The following is a 17,448-nucleotide window of genomic DNA, read 5'->3' on the forward strand; positions in this document are numbered from 1 at the left end:
GTGCAGAACTTATAAGTCAGCCTTGTCAGCTCAAGGTCAAGGTCACAACTGAAGGTCAAAGGTTTGAGCCTTCCATTTCGTGTCCGCTCTATATCTCCTAAACCCCTTGAAGGAATTTTATAAAACTTGGGTCAAATGATTACCTCATCAGAACGATGTGCAGAAATTATGAGTCAACCATGCAAGGTCAAGGTCACAACTAAGAGTCGAAGGTTTGAGCCTTCCATTTTGGTGTCCACTCTGTATCTCCTTAACCCCTTGAAGGATTTTCATCAAACTTAGGTCAAATGATCACCTCATCAAGAACTCATGAGTCAGCCATGTCAACTCAAGGTCAAGGTCACAACTGAAGGTCAAAGGTTTCAGCTCTGTATCTCCTAAACCCCTTGAAGGATTTTCATGAAACTTGGGTCAAATGATCACCTCATCAAGACATTGTGCAGAATTCATGAGTCAGCCATGTCAGTTTAAGGTCAAGGTCACAGATAAAGGTCAAAGATTTACCTTTTCACTATCCATAGCAGTGGCAGGGGATTTAGCTGTCTTTCAGACTGCCTTGTTCAATTGACAAGGCTGCTGAATAGGCCAGCGTTGCTGTCCTCCCGACAGCTCTTGTTTTATTATGCCCTTCAAGCTTTTTGCATAGATAGTTATATTTATCATTGTCTGTACATCTGTCTATCCTGATATATCTTTTAAAATACACAATTTTAAGAAGGACATTGCTTCAAAGAGAATTTTAGCATTTAACTCTTATGATTTACTATGATATAATGTATTTATGAAAGATCATATAAAAGAAAAACAATTATATCTTTTTACTTTCCAAAGACTTCATAAAGATTGAAAATTGTTTATCTAAAATGGAAAATAAAGTCTCTGTTCAAATTTCCTCAAATGAGGGGCATCTGGCCCCTTTAAGGGCACACTAAAGCAAAAAATAGAAATATCCTTAAGTGACTTTTTTCAGCGGATCTTAATTAAATTTGGTCTGTAGCATCATGGTAAGGTCCTTGCTCAAAGTTGTCCTAATGTTGGCACTTGACCTGTGTTGTGTTTGTATACTAAACAAGGTTGTATTTATTAAGTGATTCAGTGTCTCGTAATTGCATTAATGGTCAAACAGTCAGTTTCAGGTGAGCGACTTAGGCTGCTATGGCTCCCTTGTTTATGTTTTGGGAGGAGTGTTTCTATGGGGGGAAAAAGCTGGATATTGTATGCAGAAGTTTAAAAGAAAAGGCATTTCATTGCGGTCATTCATTAAATTTATATTGTAGGCTGTTTGTCTAAGTGAAGGACCAATAGGAACAAGTTTTACTGGAACACGGTCCAGTGAGGTAGACAGTTCTAGCTCTAAGTCTGAGAAAACTGATGAAAGGAAGAACAGTCAGAGAAAATCTGTCCCGGAAGAAGGTAAGATTAGCAGTTTGAGTTGACATTTGATAAGATGGAAATACAAAACTATTACAGTTGTGATAACAGGAAGTATAAATTTGTAGACTAATTCTGACTTCCAATGACTGGTCTAGATTGTTTCTTGACATACTTAATTTGAATTTGTTGTGACATGAAAAGGCTTGCTACTTGCTTTTTACCTGTGTTTCTAGTAAGTAGGACATGTTATAGTCTTTATGTCTAATGAGATGAAAACACCTTTAAAGGTTTTTATTTATTTTTTCCAGCTATGCAGGACCTTATCAGACTTGTCCATGGAAACCCTGTTGGAATAAAGAACTTGATCAAGGAGTTCAGAATGTTCTGGAAGAAAAAGACAAACCCCGCTTCTACAGAAGATCCAGCAAACTCAACATTAGATTCTAGTAAACTTGACATTAGTATGGAAGTCGATGATAAGGCTGAAAAATCAGAAACACCGAAGCCTGAAGTTACAGAGACACCAAAATCACTAAATGAAAGTAAGATGGAGGGACAGGAGGAGTTTGCTATTTCTAAACGTCAGTTAGAGATGAAGATACCCTCAATTGCTGTTCGTGAGAAAAGATCTGATCATAAAAAAATTTGCTGGTATGTTAAAGATGAAATACTGAAACAGTATGATATGACAGACATAAAGTTACCAAACACTTGGGAATATGTGTGTATTAAACAACCAACCTGGGCTCAAGATAAAGCTCCAACTCCAAAGGTTGAAGACGTTAGTGCTGCATCAACAACTGGTCGGGCAGTCCCAAACATCATGCAGTTTGCACAGCCAATGTCCCCATCCCAGATTCAAGCTTTAGGGCCTGTCATCAAAGAAACCGGTAAAACCTCTGAAATTATAGCTGTAACAGAAAAAGAGCCAGAGGGTAGCAGCACTTTAACCCCTGGTAAAGTGGCTGCACCTGCTGATCAAAGAAGAATTAAGGATATGTTTTCACCAGCTGCTAGAAAAACAGGTGGTAATAAATCGAACAAAAATGGTGGAAGTCCAAAATTGATTGGAATCTTGTCAAGCCCAAATTTCCAACCTTCACCTGGTACAAAGTTGAGTATTGACAACATTGCAACTAAACTTAGTGGAAGCCCAAAGCCGTCTGGGGAAGGATCTGACAAATCGGGGATGAAATTGCTTGACGATGCTCTGAAACAGTCAGAAGTGTCGCCTGAAACAAGTGTGGGCAAAAAAACACCTAATGCATTGAGAACAAAATCTGTTCTTCAGTCTATGTTGTCTTCACCAGAATTGATGAAACCTAAATCTGCAGGAAAAATTGAGGAAAAAAGTGAATCTGAAGTCAAAGAACAACCAATGGATGTTGATATTATAGTGCTTGATTGATCTTATTCAGAATACCAGTTGTCAGAATTTTTATGGATATATAGTAACGTCTTCCTTATTCAATGCCTGAAACTTACAGTTTACTTTTTCTGGAGGTTAGAACTTACACCTTGCATGATTACACAGCATATATTTATTTGACATAAATCTACAATTTAATGTATTGAAACTTGGAGAAAATATTTAAAGGGAAAGGCAACATTTGAGTGTAAACTTCTGCCTGCTGGGTCTTCTTTAATCATTTAAGGTAGGGAACAAATTTTCATAGTGAACTTAGAAATTGAGAAAATTATTAATTCTATATTTGATCAAAGTGGTTTTGTTTTCCATGACAGCATAAAACAAAATGTTAATTTTTTTAGGTGTATTTCCTTGACTTTGTAAAATAATATATCTACTTTTCTAGAAAGATTTTAAACTCCAAAAAGTATTGAATTTTTTCCAGTTAGAGGGTACTGGCTAAGTAAATAACTCAGCACTGTGAACACTGTAATGGCTTCTTCCATAGTTAAACACTTTCTTAAATTTCAAACTACAGCAATTTTTTTCCAGTATCTTCTGATTTTTAAGATTCTCAGCATTCTGAATGCCTTAATGATAGCTTTTATATGAAATCAAATTGCAGTTAAGCATTATTTCCCCTTTAAAGGGAATTCCTATAGTTTTTTATGCGCATCTTTCTGCGCAGCCGACACTTTCTATGGAAAACTGAACTTAAGTCAACATTTGTTAAAACATGTTACAGACAATCTTAAATATGAGGTTTCTTGAATGAAATAACATTTTTGATAAATTTTATCAGTAATCAAATGTTAATACTGGTTTATGTTGTATTGACAAGTATCATGCCTGACAGATATCTTGCTATTTTTGTGGTTGTGTTTTCACATCGCACTTTAGTACAAAGACAGTGTTGTTCATATAATGTAAGATAATTGACTTACTACTGATAAGACAATATCACCTTTCAGATTATTTAGTATTCAATTATAGAAAGAATTAAGAACTTTTAAGACTTTTTTTAACTTCTAGCACACATACATGTAATCAATTTGGCTAGGTTCGCGCCACTTTCCGTCCTAACAGGTGTTGTATTCTAACGGTCTTAACATAAAATTTAGCCTGGTGACCCATACATTTTTAGCCATTTTTATGTTCACAATACAATTATCTATACACAAGAAAAACAGGAAAAAATTCTATGAAAGAGATTTTTCAAAATTTAAAAAAATATTCTTCACTATGGGTATTTTTCATTGAAAAAAGTTCACAAATGTAAATATGAAACAATATTTTTTTTTCATCTGTACCCATTATTGTAAGGATAGAGTATTACAAATATGACTATAATATTAAATAAGTATATAATAAAATTTGTAAAAGAAAAAAACCTTATTGTGTTGTCTTGATGTATATTTTGGTTGGTATTTATAAAAAAGCAGAAAATTATGAAAATGTTGAAAAATCACTGGCAGTTTCAGCAACAGTGGGTGTGTTCAAAACAATTTTTCACAAAAACGAGCCAGGTGACCTATTGTTTTTATTTGTTCATTGTTTTCAGCACAAAATTTCATATCATATATGTGAATTAAAAAAAATTCTATGAAAGGAAAAAAACTATAGGAATTCTCTTTAAGATCGGGAAATATATAAACTGACTGGTATGTAGGGCTGCATTCATAATGTCATATCTAGTAACACTAAAAAGCCATTTATGTTTTAAGAGAGCATTACATATTTATGCTATGTTTACCTATACAACTGTTATTCTAAAACCTAATACTAGTAAAAAACCACAACTTTTGAAATATATATTATTGTTTTTAAGTTTTGAAAAAGCATTTCATCTACAAAATATCTTCTATATTGCTTATGTTTACATATTATCTGACAAAAGATTTTAAAGTTACTCTAAAAGAAAACTGAGCGAGTCTTCATAAATCTGTTATGTGACTGGCAAGATGTGTTCACATTATAGTAAGCTGTCACCCAGTTTGCAAGGTTCCTATATTCCTGTTTCTTCCTGAAAAGGATCTTATAATTCTTTATATCTGTATTTTTCTGTACATTGCATTTTAAAACTTTAAGCTTATATTGTCATTTTGTTCTTGCTAAATTGACCTAGTAGAACATTCTAGTAAGATTCCATATTATATTAGTAATCACTATTTGAAAGCAAGTTAAAAAGGACATTGTGACAGAGTTAATTTTTACCTTATTTAAACCCGAATGTGGGCTTTTTTTTTCAATGAAATTATTGAAGTAAGGTTTTGCTAAGCTCGTTTATTTTTGTAAAAAAATCCAGGTTTCTTATTTTCAGTGAAATGGGTTAGACTGTATAGTATTACACTGTAAGTAGACAAATGTGTGATATGTTTGAAGTATAAATGGCAATGATCATGATGAAAGAGAAATTTGCTACATTTTGAATGGTTTACATATTTTGATTTTAAAATTTGAAGAACAATAATCACGATTTAAAATACTATTTATCTTGAATTATGAAATAACAAAATACGACGTATATTTTTATGCCCCCGAAGGGAGGCATATAGTTTTTGAACCGTCTGTCGGTCTGTCAGTCTGTCCGCCATTTTTGTGTCCGGTCCATATCTTTGTCATCAATGGATGGATTTTCAAATAACTTGGCATGAATGTGTACCACAGTATAACGACGTGTCATGCGCAAGACCCAAGTCGTCCGTCAGCCCTACTAAAGGGTGCAAGGGGTCCACTTAAGGAGATTTAAAACGGATAGTGCACTATTGATGGGCCTGTGGTCCGGTCACATTACTATTTGTCTCAGATGGATGGATTTTCATAATAACTTGTGCTGAATGTGTAGCACAGTAAGACGACGTGTTGCACGCAAGACCCAGGTCCATAGCTCAAAGGTCAAGGTCACACTTAGACGTTAAAGGTCATTTTTCATGATAGTGCATTGATGGGCATGTCCAGTCCATATCTTTGTCATTCATGCATGGATTTTATAATAACTACGCAGGAATGTGTGGCACAGTAAGATGACGTGTCGCGCGCAAGACCCAGCTCCGTAGGTCAAAGATCCTAAACTCTAACATCGGCCATAACTATTCATTCAAAGTGCCATCGGGGGCATGTGTCATCCTATGGAGACAGCTCTTGTTTCCTCATTGTTTTTGCATGTCTTTATCTATATTTATTTTCACGATTTAATAACTGGATAACTATATTATTGTCTGCTTTCTGTTTAAATATAATTTGTACTGTATATTAAAAACTAGTATGAAAATGACATTTGTTTTCCTTTATAATAAGTTGAAATGATTGATGTAAAAAGTTGTCTCCATGAATTCTGAAAATAAAAGAGTCAGAGTGACCCTCGAGTCACTCACCTGATCTTTAAGTTGAATATAGGTCATAAAGCACCATTATTAAGGATAACGTCAAACAATTCACAAGTTGTTTAAGGTATTTCTGCATGTTTGATAAACCAGATGTAATGGTGTTGCGTCATTTATATGGCAAATATCTCAAAAACAAGCACACGGACCTATACATTTTTTTTTCACTATATTATAGGCCATATGTTTATTACGACAGAAGTTTCATCAAAATCTACATTGAAGAAAAAATTCTACTGGCAAAAATGTTGTCGTAATTGTGATTTTCCTATAAACTCCCATTATGAAAACTTGAGCGAGGTGTTTACTGTGGAATCATTTAATTTCGTGGTTTTTGTCAAAACGTCAATTTCGTGGGGATACGAATTCGTGAATTTGAATATGAAATGAATGGGAATTTTACTTATTCGTTGGGATTAAATTTTGTGGATTGATTCAACCACGAAATCCATGAAAATTAATCCCCCACGAATATTAATGATTACACAGTATACTATTTTGTTCTAGCTGGATTTTGATGAAAGCTTCAAGCTTATTGGAAACACTCTTAGTCTGCTTCCTGGAAAAACCAGTACTGGTGTCATATGAGAAGTAGTGGTCGTGACCCCATTGGGGCTTGAACTCACAACCCCTGGACTGAGAGGCCGACACCTTATCCACTAGACCACTGCTTCCCTAAAGGTTAAATTTTTTCAAAACAGTCTAGCAAAAATTCGAGCACATTTCCGCACACAACACTGTGCATGTGGTCTAAATTCGATAGCTGTAGTTTGAGAAATGTCTAATGGTCTAAAGTAGGTCACTAGATCAATTTCAAGGACAAAGTTCTTTGTACACAAAACTATGCATGTGCATCAAGTTTGAAGACTGTAATTTGAGAAATTTGAAAGTAGGTCACTAGGTCAATCTTAAGGTCAAAGTTTATTTCGGTACACAAAACTATGCAAGCGGTCCAAATTTTAAAGCTGTAGCTTGAGAAATGTGAAAGTAGGTCACTAGGTCAAAATCAAGGTCAATTTTCACTTCAGAACACAAATCTATGCATGTGGTCCAAATTTGAAGCCTGTACCTTCAAAAATGTGAAAGTAGGTCACCAGGTCAATGTCAAGGTCAAAGTTTGTTTCGGTACACAATCCTATTCATGTGGTCTAAATTTGAAGCCTGTAGCTACAGATATGTGAAAGTAGGTCACTAGGTCAATCTTAAGGTCAAAGTTCATTTCGGTACACAAAACTATGCAAGTGGTCCAAATTTGAAGGCTATAGCTTGAGAAATGTGAAAGTAGGTCACTAGGTCAAAATCAAGGTCAAATCTTATTTAGGAATACAAAACTATGCATGTGGTACAAATCTGAAGCCTGTACCTTCAAAAATGTGAAAGTAGGTCACTAGGTCAATGTAAAGGTCAAAGTTGTTTTGGTACATAAAACCATGCATGTGGTCCAGATTTGAAGGCTGTAGCTTGAGAAATGTGAAAGTAGGTCACTGGGTCAAAATCAAGCTCAAATTTCATTTCGGAACACGAAATTATGCATGTGGTCCAAATTTGAAGCCTATACCTTCAAAAATGTGAAAGTAGGTCACTAGGTCAATGTCAAGGTCAAAGTTTATTTCAGTGCACAAAATTATGCATGTGGTCCAAATTTGAAGGCTGTAGCTACACAAATGTGAAAGTAGGTCACTAGGTCAAAATAAAGGTCAACTCATGCCAAGGTTCATCTTGCCACTCAAAACCATACATGTGGTCCAAATCTGAATGTTGTAGGTATTGACAAGTTTTTAAAAGCTTTTCCCTATATAAGTCTATATGAAACATGTGACCCCCAGGGCTGGGCCATATTTGACCCTAGGGGGATAATTTTAATAAGCTTGGTAGAGAACCACTAGACAATGCTACATTACAAATATCAAAGCCCTAGGCTTTGTGGTTTGGACAAGAAGATTTTCAAAGTTTTTCCCTATATAAGTCTATATAAACCATGTGACCCCTGGGGTGGGGCCATATTAGACCCCAGGGAAATAATTTGAATCTTCTTGGTAGAGGACCACTAGATGATGCTTCATACCAAATATCAAAGCCCTAGGCTCTGTGGTTTTGGACAAGAAGATTTTCAAAGTTTTTCCCTATATAAATCTATGTAAATTATAGAAATAAACAAAGGGCCATAACTTACTAAACAACTGTTGAACCAGTCTGATTTTCAGGGGGACACAACTAGGGTACCAATACATTCTGACAAAGTTTGGTCAAAATCCCCCTGGTAGTTTCTGAGGAGATGCGATAACGAGAAATTGTTAACGGAAGGACGGACGGAAGGACGACGGACCACGGACGCAGAGTGATTTGAATAGCCCACCATCTGATGATGGTGGGCTAAAAAATGGTAAACGTGGATGCAACATAGTCGGGGTTTCTTGTATTTTCACTGATAATGTAACTGCGATACATGAATCTTATACATGTATTTGAACATTCATTAATAGCTCCAGTTAAACGCACAAAATATTGATGTGTGCAGACTTGCATACATATATTCAAAGTAAGTCATGCAAGGCAGTTTACATTTCTTGCTGTTTTGTAACAATTTTTTTCATTTTAACTACCGAGAAGTATTTCTCGGTATCACAAACTTAGGTTGTATGGTGTCTGGTGTCCATCTATAAAGGCCAAGGTCAGTACAGGTATATAGGTTTTTGATAATAAACTTTCTTGCTTTGGATAAATTTATATACTGTAAAATCATGAAATTTTGTGGTTTTGATCAAAATGGCAATTTCGTGGGGATATGAATTCATGGATTTCAACTTTTGAACATAAAATGAATGGGAATTTTACTTTTGTTTGGGTTAAATTTCGTGGATTGACTCAACCACGAAATCCACAAACAAGAAACGCGGCAATGCCACGAAACCAGGTTTTCAACACTTCATAAGAATAAAAAAGTATACTGAATCATAGTGCACCACTTTAAAGCACAACCCTAACCCTAACCTAACCCTATTTTTAGTAACAATGACCTTGACCTTGATCCCAGAAACCCCAAAATCAATCCCAAGCTACAACTTTTATATAAGTTTTCTATACACCAAGTTTCATCATGATAGCTCATTCCTAAGTTAAGTTATTGACCGGAAACACTTTTTCTATTTTAAGTAACAGTGACCTTGACCTTGACCCCAGAAACCCCAAAATCAATCCCAGCCTTTGTCTTGATATCAGCTACATACATACCAAGTTTTATTCAAATATCTTTACCGAAACAAAAGTTATTGACCGGAAACACCAGTTTGACGCTGCCGCCCATCCGCCTGCCTGCCCGACCAATGACATACCCCAATCTAATAACTCAAAACCTGGTTAAAAACGGTCCCCCACGAATGTTAATTTCACAGTATTTATGCCATTTTGATAAACAAGTCTTTATAGCCAAGGGATCTCCAACTGTTACTTTTTTGGCCTGACTTATTAGAGGCATAGGTATTTATGACCATATTTAGATACATGAAGCACAGTATTTATCAAGTTACGCACAAGGAGAGTCTAAACAGATGAATACCATTGTCTTTGGCAATCCTTTGCCTTTTTTCAATGATTTAACTTCATCTGCAGCAGGCAAAGGGAGAACTTATACACTGAAGTATTTTATTTAATAGGGTGCCAACATGCTTACAGAACTCCAGCTTCGGTTTTATATACCTGACCCTGGCACTGCTTTTAAGCAATAGACTAGAACCTTTTAAACATGATACTGGTCCTAATTACGCTTATATGATGCTTCTCTATTAGGAATAAATTCTCTCAAATGCCTCCCATTTTACAAAAGCATGGTAACAAAAGATAACAACGTTCACTATAAAAGTTTTTGTCTTTTTTATTAAGTGTCACATTTAATATAATAATTATTTAAACAATCTGTTAATGGAATAAATAAAACAATATATGCACAGGATTCCTAAATATACAAAATTACCTCGTATGGCAAATCATTAAAAAATCAAACAATATGTGAACTAGCAACTTTATAATAGATAAGGTTCCAGTTTTACAAAAATGCTGAACATGAAATGCAAAAAACAAAATAAAATACGCACACATAAGATAAAAATATAACCAAACCAAAACTATGTTAAGTTTATGCAAAATTTTCGGACTTGCGCTTTGATTTTTTTTATTACTAAGTTGTGTCTGTGACTGATCAGGTAATGAATGATGTAACAGATAATTTCATAATTAATAAGACTCATTATTTCCCCTTGATAATTGCTGTTTAAATATTTTAAATATCTAAATACTTGTAATCAGTCTGTTGCTGACTGTAATTTCATTCAAGCAAGATGGTATATAATACCAGTACAAACATAATCGCTTGATTCTTAACACTTGTCTATCTTGTGTTAAATATACATGTATATGCATTAACAGACAAAACTTGGGGGGTATAATTGAGGTATCCGTCTAATGTTTGTCATAAATAGTAACATTCTGTAAAAATTATATCAAAACCTACATAATAACTTTATATTATCATTTATTACATACTTGTTTCTATTTCCCGTTAAGTTTGAATGGTACCGGAAACGTCAATATTTTTCCATACAGTGACGACTGAATTTCATATCTGGTGTATTTAATTAGTGTCATTGCATTAATTCTTTTATTTAGTTCAATATTATCAATTTTATTCAGGCTTTTTAACAAATTCATTATATTAACATTATATACATTTATACGTGTAGATACGTTTGTAATAAAAAGGTTATTATCTTTGCATAGGGAAATATGCACTCATTCTTTAGCAGAACAATATTACGCTCCTAAAGTTACGCAATATTTCCGCTGCAGAACTTGTGCATATTTCCCAATACAAAGCTAATAACCTATAAATATTGCACCAAGGTGACGACAACTCTGTTGGACCAAACTTTTCAAAAATTCTTCACACCCCTGTGAACAACAACATCCTATTTTTACATTTTCAAATGTGAGAAATATTAGTGTCGGAAATAGTTCTTGCACCAAACCACAATTTTTTTTTTCACACAATTTTGTCAGTCTTTAAATACAATTTGTTAAAGTTTTTCTAAAATGCAATATTCTATTATAACAGGTTCATATTCTTCATAAACGTGATATATAAAAAGTGATCCATCACAGCATAGCTCTCAATATACTTCTTATGGTTGCACAAGTAACTGAATATGGGTTTAAAAGAATTTTGGCGACCTACATAAAAAGTGGGGAAGTCTGGAAACTAAGGAAGAGAGGGGGTTACAGAACAGTGCCACTTAACAAAGCAGTGTTGAAATAAACAAAAGATCAAACAAAACAGTCTTAAGCAACAAAAATGACTGAATTTTACATTTTTAGCAATCCTGTTATTTTTTCACAGTACAACATACAAATGTAGAAATGGTTCATATTTTGTTCATTTTGGACCAAGTCCACGTTCACATGACATGGATATCCAGGTTCAATCTCCCATACACAGCTGTCATTCTTCCACTGCGATTGAGAAGTATTCATCTTTGTCAATGCCTATGCAAGATTTTGATCAAAGGACATTAAACAAAAATTAACTCAAGAAAAGTGTGGTAAAATGAGATACGCATCTTGTAAATAGACTTTGTTAGTATCAACGAGCATTAACATGCCAAGAAAATTGCAAATTTGTGTAAATTCTTAATATGTTTTTTGAACTCTTTTATGTGCTGTTTTCTAGTTTACTTCCAGTAGACAGTTCATTTTAAAAGAAACATTCTGTACTCAAATAAACTGATTGAATAATAAACATCAAACATTCCATGCTTATTGACATTAAGCAAAATGCAAGAAAAGAGTTATGGTTCTTGGCTTTTATACTAACCCACTGATAATAAATAGATGTACAATTTAAAAGCTATAGCTCTTAATACAGTATTCAAGAAAACGGACCTAAACAAAAACATTCACCAAGAAATACAAATTTTTTAAGTACAAAAAGAGCCGTAATTCTGACATAATGCAAGTAAGAGTTATGGTTCTTGGCCTACTTATTAATATAATGATGATACATGAATGTACAAAGTTTCAAACCTATAGCTCTTATAACATTCAAGAAAGAGTGGACCTATTAACAAAATCATAACCAATTCCAACCATCAAATGATGACAATACCTCAAAGATTTTTTTTCAAAAATCAGATTACCTCACAGATTTTGTTCAAAAATCAGATTACCTCATAGATTTTGTTCAAAAATCAGATTACCTCATAGATTTTGTTCAAAAATCAGATTTGCTAAAAAAAAAGAACCAGGATAGTAACTGATAAAACACTTTGACAATGTATGTTCAGTAGAAACTGTTGATTTTTTCAAGGACAAATCTTATAGTAGCTATAATCTGTATTTATAGTTACATACCAGTATTACATCATATGCCCCTTTCAGAATTTTGAAATTTACAAGGCTGTATTCTTACTTGTCCATGATTTAGTCGGTACCATAAACTATGTGTAACAGTGTTAACATTACACATTTACTGTCAAACTTACACTTATGTGTGTAATGCGCAACAACAACGAAAACAATACAAAAACATGAATATATATCATTAAATAACATCAAGAATATAACAGTAGTATCCAATAAATTGCATTTACGTGCAGAAAAATCATCGCTACCTAGATAATATCATTTTAGTACGATTAGACATACAGAATCCAAAATACATTATTTGTACTGTCTCAATGCATGTGATGGTCAATTCATGAGTACCTTAAGACAGGTGTTGATGTATCAAAACATACAGAATAACAGGTTCTCTGAAATAAAGTATGACAATGTCCTTTGTACAAGGTCTGTAAATAGTAATTGCAAAATAGTACACTGACTTATGTCTCAAAAGTTTCAAATTGTTGTAGAATATTTTGACGAAGTGCAAACTACCTTAAATGTAGGGAACCTTAGATGTAGACCATTGGAATTGCGTGTGTTCATATGGTTGTTAAGATTTTTCGTTTTAAGCCTAGGCAAGATAACATTGTATCAAAATGCATTGCTTCAAAAAAATTCTGCTACTGATACATCATTGTTCAATTATCAAGTTCAACTCATTTGTTTTACTGCAGAAACAAGTGATGTATACATAAGTACACATTCAAACTGGATAATTACATTAGGTGTCCTCTGAAAATACAAAGTATGACAATGTCCTTTCTGTACAAGGTCTGGTTAAATAAGATAATTGCAAAAACATAGCTACACTGACTATATGTCTCAGGAAAGCTTATCTAAGCTGGGAACTTTGAAAATTGGTCTGCAGATTCAGAGATTATCGTCAAAGTTTTCCATGCACTGATATAGCGAAAATAAATTCTGGCCCAAACGGCCGTATTTTTTTTTTTTGACAAATCGAGATAGCATTCAATAATCTTCATATAAAATCACCTAAAGAACATTTCTATGAAATGATTTCAGAATCGGACCAGTGATAAAGCGGGTGAAGGCAACTGAAATTTTTTCAATTTTTTAACTCCAGTGAAATTTTTAAGCTTTGTCGCCCAGATCTTTTGACAAATTGGAATATTACGAACACCCTTGGCAGAGTTAGCCGTTCGGGAGATTTTTTATTTTTAGCTCTAGCAGCCACCTTTTTTGACAAATCTCAAAAAAAAAAAAAAAAAAAAAAAAAAATTGTGTAAAACTATTTCAAAATAATTCGAGCAATTTCTGACAAGATTTTTAATACTTCCCACTAAATACATATTGGGAAACTACCTGTTTCTGGCACTTTGAAATTATCTGAACTAATCTGGTAGAGGGTCACCCAAATACATTCCTGTGTAATCACCTTGAAATTGAGCATGCAGCTCTGATGGTTTCAACTATATAAATATAGGGGAAAATATCTTGCTCTTTTGCAGACAAGTCAGAATACTTTTCAGATTTTGTTAAAAGAGTCGAGTTACAAAAGGATTTTTTATGAGAAATTATTCAATGAGAAATTATCTTAAAATTAGGCCAGCAACTTCTGACAAGAAGATTTTAAGAGTTTCCATTATATACATATAGGGAAAGGTGACAATGCCCTCTTGCAGCCCATTTTCAGTGAACAGGAATAAGTTTAACAGTCTTTGCTTAGAATCACCCCAAAAAACATCTGTGAATGGATTTCTTTTAAAACTGGACCAGAAATTCCTGTCAAGGTTTCTAAAGTTTCCAACATATAAATGTAGAGGAATGCGATCATGCCCCATGATGGTCATGTTTTTTTTTTTTTCCTGACCAGTCGGAACAATTTGAATAATATTGGCAGGAGGTCATGTATAGATACTTCACATCTGGAATGCTTGACAGAACCAAGCAAGCTTCTTGAACTGGATTCACTAGCTTTCATCTGAGGGAGTAACCAGTGGCAACAACCGGTATAAATAAACTTTAAAATAGATACATACGATAAGTGTATTAAGCACACCTAATCTGTCTATGGTAGACCCAGGATTTTACAAACATGACAGTTTAAGATTATTTCTAAAACAGATTACAAGACCTAGTATGGTTCAATAAATAACTTTCTCCTTATAATCAGTTTATAAAATGACAACCACATTTTTTATTATCACAATATAGGTTAACAGTAATATACAATATTTTGACAAAATTTACATACAATTTTCTGTTACATGACTTAATAAAAGCATTTAATATCAATATCATTTAAAAGCAAATAACTAGCTCTAAATACACAAATATATATAACATTTATATCTGTTTTAATGAAATTTCCAACTTACAAAATATACCACTCATTACTGTTTATGCCAACAGTTTTACCAATATCCAGTTTTAAACGACTATCATTAACTAGTTACAGTAGCTCATAGATAAAATATGAACAATAAATATCCTCAGTTTTGTAGACAAAATCTTCAATAATAATTATATACAATCACTATAGCACATAAACGAGTAACAAAAAATCAGACAGATTAAAACTGGTTTTTTTTCTCAAACAAACATGTTTTATCAAGGATTTGGTGTTTTTGTTCTACCAAATACATAATGATATTTTTCAGTTTATATAAACAATAATGATTTAGTGGCATTTTTTTCACAGTACAGGTATAAAATAATCATGATAAAGAAACTTTGATTTATAGCACTACCATGGAATGTTTAGATACATTTTACACAGAACATAATTCATTTAAACAAGTACGAAATTCATACTTTCAGGGTAACTTCATTCCTCTTGACTGCGATAATATGAACACATTTATCTTAGTGTCAAAATCTCATTACAAATTACAATAACATATACTGAGTACATCTAGAAACGTAACACTGGGTCTACAGTCAGTATGTTTTTAACCAACGATGCCTTGCCTTGGTAAGTGCAAATGGTGGTTTTACATGTTATTAACTGTGTGCTTGTTTAAACGTGATTTTTGACCCTTCATATAATTCAATTATATATGTACAAGGAAATTATAAAGGAAAGTATGAAAAAATTGATGGCAAAAACATTGCATTTCTAGATGTACTGCACATACTAAGAAAAGCTTAACATTGTCAAGCAGAATTATTTTTTTTCCTTATTGAAGAAATATTCTCTATAAATTACTAACTGGTTTCTACTTTCTTTGTTTTTGCATTCCAAGGGAATACTCAGGTAAATTTTGTTGTTAAAAAGAGTCACGGTATATTCACAATCAATATGACTTAGTCAATTAAACGAAGGAAGTTGTTTTACTGAATAAAATCCTGCTATAGTTATTACTCTAAATATCTTACTATGTCTGTGTAAATCAATGAAAAGTTGAAAAAGGACATTTTATAGACTTTTCTGGGTATTCTCCTAACCTGACATACACAGACCAGGTTAGAAAATAATGAAAACTAGAAAATGCTTTTGTAAAAAAAGCGCATGTTTCCCCCAATGCAAAGTCCTATAGGCAAGAAGTCAATAGAGGTCAGGAGCGGAAGTCAAAGAGACACTGATGGCTGGCTGCAATAGGGATCATCTACTTGGCATGTCCAGTCATCCTGCTAAATTTAAACACTTTTGGCCTAGTGGTTCTCAAGTCACTGTTCAGGCTCCTGTGACCTTGACCTTTGATCAAGTGACCTCAAAATAAATAGGGGTCATCTACTCTGCATGTCCAATCATCCTATTAAGTTTCAACACTGTAGATCAAGTGGATCTCAAGTTATTTCCAAAAAATGATTTTACATGAACAGGCTACTGTGACCTTGACCTTTAATAGACTGACCCCAAAATCAATAGGGGTCATCTACTCTGCATGTTCAATCATCCTATGAAGTTTCAACATTCTGGGTCAAGTGGTTCTCAAGTTATTTATCGGAACTGGTTATTAATGTTCAGGCCCCTGTGACCTTGACCTTTAACAGAGTGACCCAAAAATCAGTAGGGGTCATTTACTCTGCATGAACAATCATCCTATGAAGTTTCAACCTTCTGGGTTGAGAGGTTTTTAAGTTATTGATTGGAAATAGTTTTCCATGTTCGGGCCCCTGTGACCTTGACCTTTAACAGAGTGACCCTAAAATTCGTTAGGGTTCATCTACTCTGCATGATCAATCATCCTATGAAGTTTCATCATTCTGGGTCAAGTGGTTCTCAAGTTACTGACTGGAAATGGTTTTCAATGTTCGGGCCCCTGTGACGTTGACCTTAACAGAGTGACCCCAAAATTGTTAGGGGTCATCTACTCTGCATGATCAATCATCCTATTAAGTTTCAACATTCTAGGTCAAGTGGTTCTCAAGTTACTGACCGGAAATGGTTTTCAATGTTCAGGCCCCTGTGACCTTGACCTTTAATGGAGTGACCCCAAAATCGATAGGGGTCATCTACTTTGCATGTACAATCATCCTATGGAGTTTCAACATTCTGGGTCAAGTGGTTCTCTAGTTATTGATCGGAAATGGTTTTCAATGTTCAGGCCCCTGTGACCTTGACCTTTGACAGAATGACCCCAAAATCAATAGGGGTCATCTACTCTTCATGACCAATCATCCTATGAAGTTTCAACATCCTGGGTCAAGTGGTTCTCTAGTTATTGATCATAAATGGTTTTCAATGTTCAGGCCCCTGTGACCTTGACCTTTGACGGGTCCTGGGTCAAGTGGTTCTCTAGTTATTGATTGGAAATGGTTATCAATGTTCAAGCCCCTGTGACCTTGACCTTTGATTGAGTGACCCCAAAATCAATAGGGGTCATCTACTCTTCATGACCAATCATCCTATGAAGTTTCAACATTCTGGGTCAAGTGGTTCTCTAG

At 34.1% G+C, this 17,448-nt stretch overlaps 1 protein-coding gene and 1 long non-coding RNA gene across 2 annotated transcripts in view; one reads left to right on the forward strand and one right to left on the reverse strand.

Moving 5' to 3' along the window:
• LOC123566070 (chromatin assembly factor 1 subunit A-A-like) overlaps window positions 1-5,475 on the forward strand; it is a 33,313-nt gene extending 27,838 nt beyond the window's left edge. The window contains exons 15-16 of the mRNA XM_045359902.2: window positions 1,278-1,413; window positions 1,683-5,475. Coding sequence (XP_045215837.2) covers window positions 1,278-1,413; window positions 1,683-2,782 — 1,236 coding nt within the window. The 3' untranslated portion in view covers window positions 2,783-5,475. The remainder of the gene's footprint in view (window positions 1-1,277; window positions 1,414-1,682) is intronic.
• A 4,545-nt stretch (window positions 5,476-10,020) lies between these two features.
• LOC123566069 (uncharacterized) lies at window positions 10,021-12,835 on the reverse strand. The gene is made up of 2 exons (XR_008372172.1): window positions 12,411-12,835; window positions 10,021-12,380 (listed from the first exon to the last, which is right to left on the reverse strand). It is a non-coding gene; the product is annotated as an uncharacterized LOC123566069 (long non-coding RNA).
• Between the last annotated feature and the right edge of the window lie 4,613 nt (window positions 12,836-17,448).

This window comes from Mercenaria mercenaria, chromosome 8, assembly GCF_021730395.1.
Source record: "Mercenaria mercenaria strain notata chromosome 8, MADL_Memer_1, whole genome shotgun sequence".
Taxonomy (NCBI): domain Eukaryota; kingdom Metazoa; phylum Mollusca; class Bivalvia; order Venerida; family Veneridae; genus Mercenaria; species Mercenaria mercenaria.